The 2,500-nt window shown below is 38.6% G+C and overlaps 1 protein-coding gene across 1 annotated transcript in view; it reads right to left on the bottom strand.

Annotated features, from left to right (window-relative positions):
• The window catches only part of LOC137995757 (beta-1 adrenergic receptor-like), a 1,065-nt gene extending 666 nt beyond the window's left edge, over positions 1-399 (bottom strand). Inside the window, exon 1 of the mRNA XM_068841257.1 lies at positions 1-399. This exon is cut by the window's left edge and continues 666 nt beyond it. Coding sequence (XP_068697358.1) covers positions 1-399 — 399 coding nt within the window.
• Positions 400-2,500: the final 2,101 nt, after the last annotated feature.

Consider the following 2,500-nt stretch of genomic DNA (forward strand, 5'->3'; position numbering starts at 1 on the left):
TGACATCGAATGTGATATCGAGTCGCCGGACTGACCAATGGGGCACATGTACTCATAGGTTAAAGTCGTGATATCTCTGATAAGACAATACGGTGCATATAGGAAATCAGTGAAGGCCAAACTGCTCAGCATCAACCGTGAAGGCTGCTGAAGGGATTTACTTCGTGCCACAGTGATGATTACAAGCGAATTGCTGACTAACGACAAGAGAGCAATAAACATGCCAAGAGGCCGAACAAGATAGTTGGTGAAGTCTCGCATCTGTAGCTGCTGGTTTTCTGGAATTTTAGGAATTAGACATTCTTCAAAAGGAAATCGGCCGCTTGAGTTATTGGCGATCATCTTCAGTATTTCTCCCTGAAATGGCAAGAGACTTCTTTCAAACGAGAGAAACTGCATGGTTTTTTTCTTTTCAGTTTGATGTGTGTGGGTAAACTATTCAGTTTTAAAAGAATATCATGTATTTTACAACAATACCGAGACTGAAATTTGACAAACTTTAAGGATATTTTGAGATAAACCCGAGATAGAAATTTTGAACAAAATTAAATTATGTGTGGAAATTTGTAAATGCAATTATATCGTGCCGCATAAAATTCCTCTTTTCTCGAAACGACAGAACTAGCCAAAAACAACAAAATCAGCGACTGGCCGTATGTTCGACGCTAATAACATCAAGTTTATTTGTTTGTCATTGATCAGGCTTTATCGCCAGCAGTCTGGCTCCAAAATTACTTCAACACCATCAGTCGTGATAGGAGAGGTACCTCGAACGTTGTGTTGATATAAGAATATTCACCAGAATATTAATAAAATTTTCGGCCAAAAAAAAAACATTAGTCTCAAAGAAAAAAAACAGTGTCCTTAAGTGTCTTGTTGCTTGAGCCAAATACTGAGAAAGATTGAGAGAAAAATTTCAAAAAACTTGGGTTAAATTCTCAAGATGAGTTCAAGTTATCCGTCAAGACAGGCTCCTTATTTGTCCTTCATTTCTTAGATTTTAAAAAGTTGATTTTTCACTCTTGTTGTAACTGACGGTGACTGAATTTACTGAAGAAACACGTCAATTCAAACTGAAAAGCGTTGTATTTTTTTTTAATTTATTCATTGAAAAGCTGATACCTTGCTCACATCACATGGTGACCAGTCATTTCGCCAAGTGGTCAGTTCGCCCTTTTGTTAGCTTGCCCGAACTTTTTCCGTTATTTCACCGAGACTAAAACCAAAAAAAATTTTGCTTAAAACTTCTCTTTCCTCTAACCGACCGAAAAAGGTAACACTGAGGGCATAATGAAACAAACTTCAAAACGCGTTTATCTCGCGCTCTTTATCCACAAGCCACAGAACTTACAGTCCGTACGAACCGACCTATCGAGTCAGTCCGGACGAGCTGGCGTGGAGCGAGCTGGGTTCCCTTCGGAAGGGCCGGCACAGTAAAAACAAGTGGGGGATATTGAACCAGCACGAATGTAAGGGGTGAAGATAGGCAGAGAACTGCTCGCCCCGCGTTCAATTTCTTTAGCCAGGGAAACAAACAAAATACGGCCCGGCGTGCACTGACTAAAAAACCTACTAGAAATTCGGTACCTGGATTCAAACAGTAGATAAGGCCAGAAAGTATTTATACCTTAATACGGCCTTCTAATGAGAAACTTCCAATTATTAAAGGGACGAATCTTCAGAGTGGAGTTCCAGCTACCTGAGTTTCTGTTCTATAGTATTTCTGCGAAATAAAAATTGTCGATTAGTACGGATTCGACCTCAAAGGCTTTAACACACTGATAGAAAAGGAAAGTTACCTGATACAGAAGAAAATCAAATGTACGTTGTCAAAGCGAGAAATCTCTTCCCTAGATTCGGTTTGAAAGTGATTCTCTAAATCACTATATATTTATTGCTTTTCGGAAATCCTCGCTAAAGCTCACTTGAGTGCAGTTTCCCTGCCCACAAATTTTATTAGGACGAGCTACTTATATTGGCCTGCTATGTATTTTGCGGCATGACAAAAGTGATAGATCAGAAAAGCATACCTTTTAATTCATTAGCACAAATTTGGATCCAGAGAAAGTAATTTCAAGCGGCTCAATTCTAAACCATCGCTTATTTATTCATGAAAGTACCGAACCCTTTCAATTTGAGATTAAAAGTAATTCCTCGGTCTGTTGCTTGCATCCCATGACAAGACAAGGCCCCAAACATGTAAGACCTGAATAAACCCATTAAATTGTCTTAATCCATTCAATAATTTTACACGTTTGAAACTGACATCAAACGCGTAAATACTTTTGCGGCCTTTTTAGTTATTTTAGTTTGCAAACTGAATCAAATTTCCGCGTACACGTAAACGGTATAAATTTCACGTTACTTACAAGAATTAATATATGAGGCCTAAAACCGACACTAGGACCTGCTGAGAGCAAATAAAAATTTTCTGATACTTTCATATGCAATATACACGTACACACTGGTATCAGACCGGTTGGGAAATAAGGGTGCGACA

This window comes from Montipora foliosa, chromosome 3 (assembly GCF_036669935.1).
Source record: "Montipora foliosa isolate CH-2021 chromosome 3, ASM3666993v2, whole genome shotgun sequence".
In the NCBI taxonomy this organism is placed as follows: Eukaryota; Metazoa; Cnidaria; class Anthozoa; order Scleractinia; family Acroporidae; genus Montipora; species Montipora foliosa.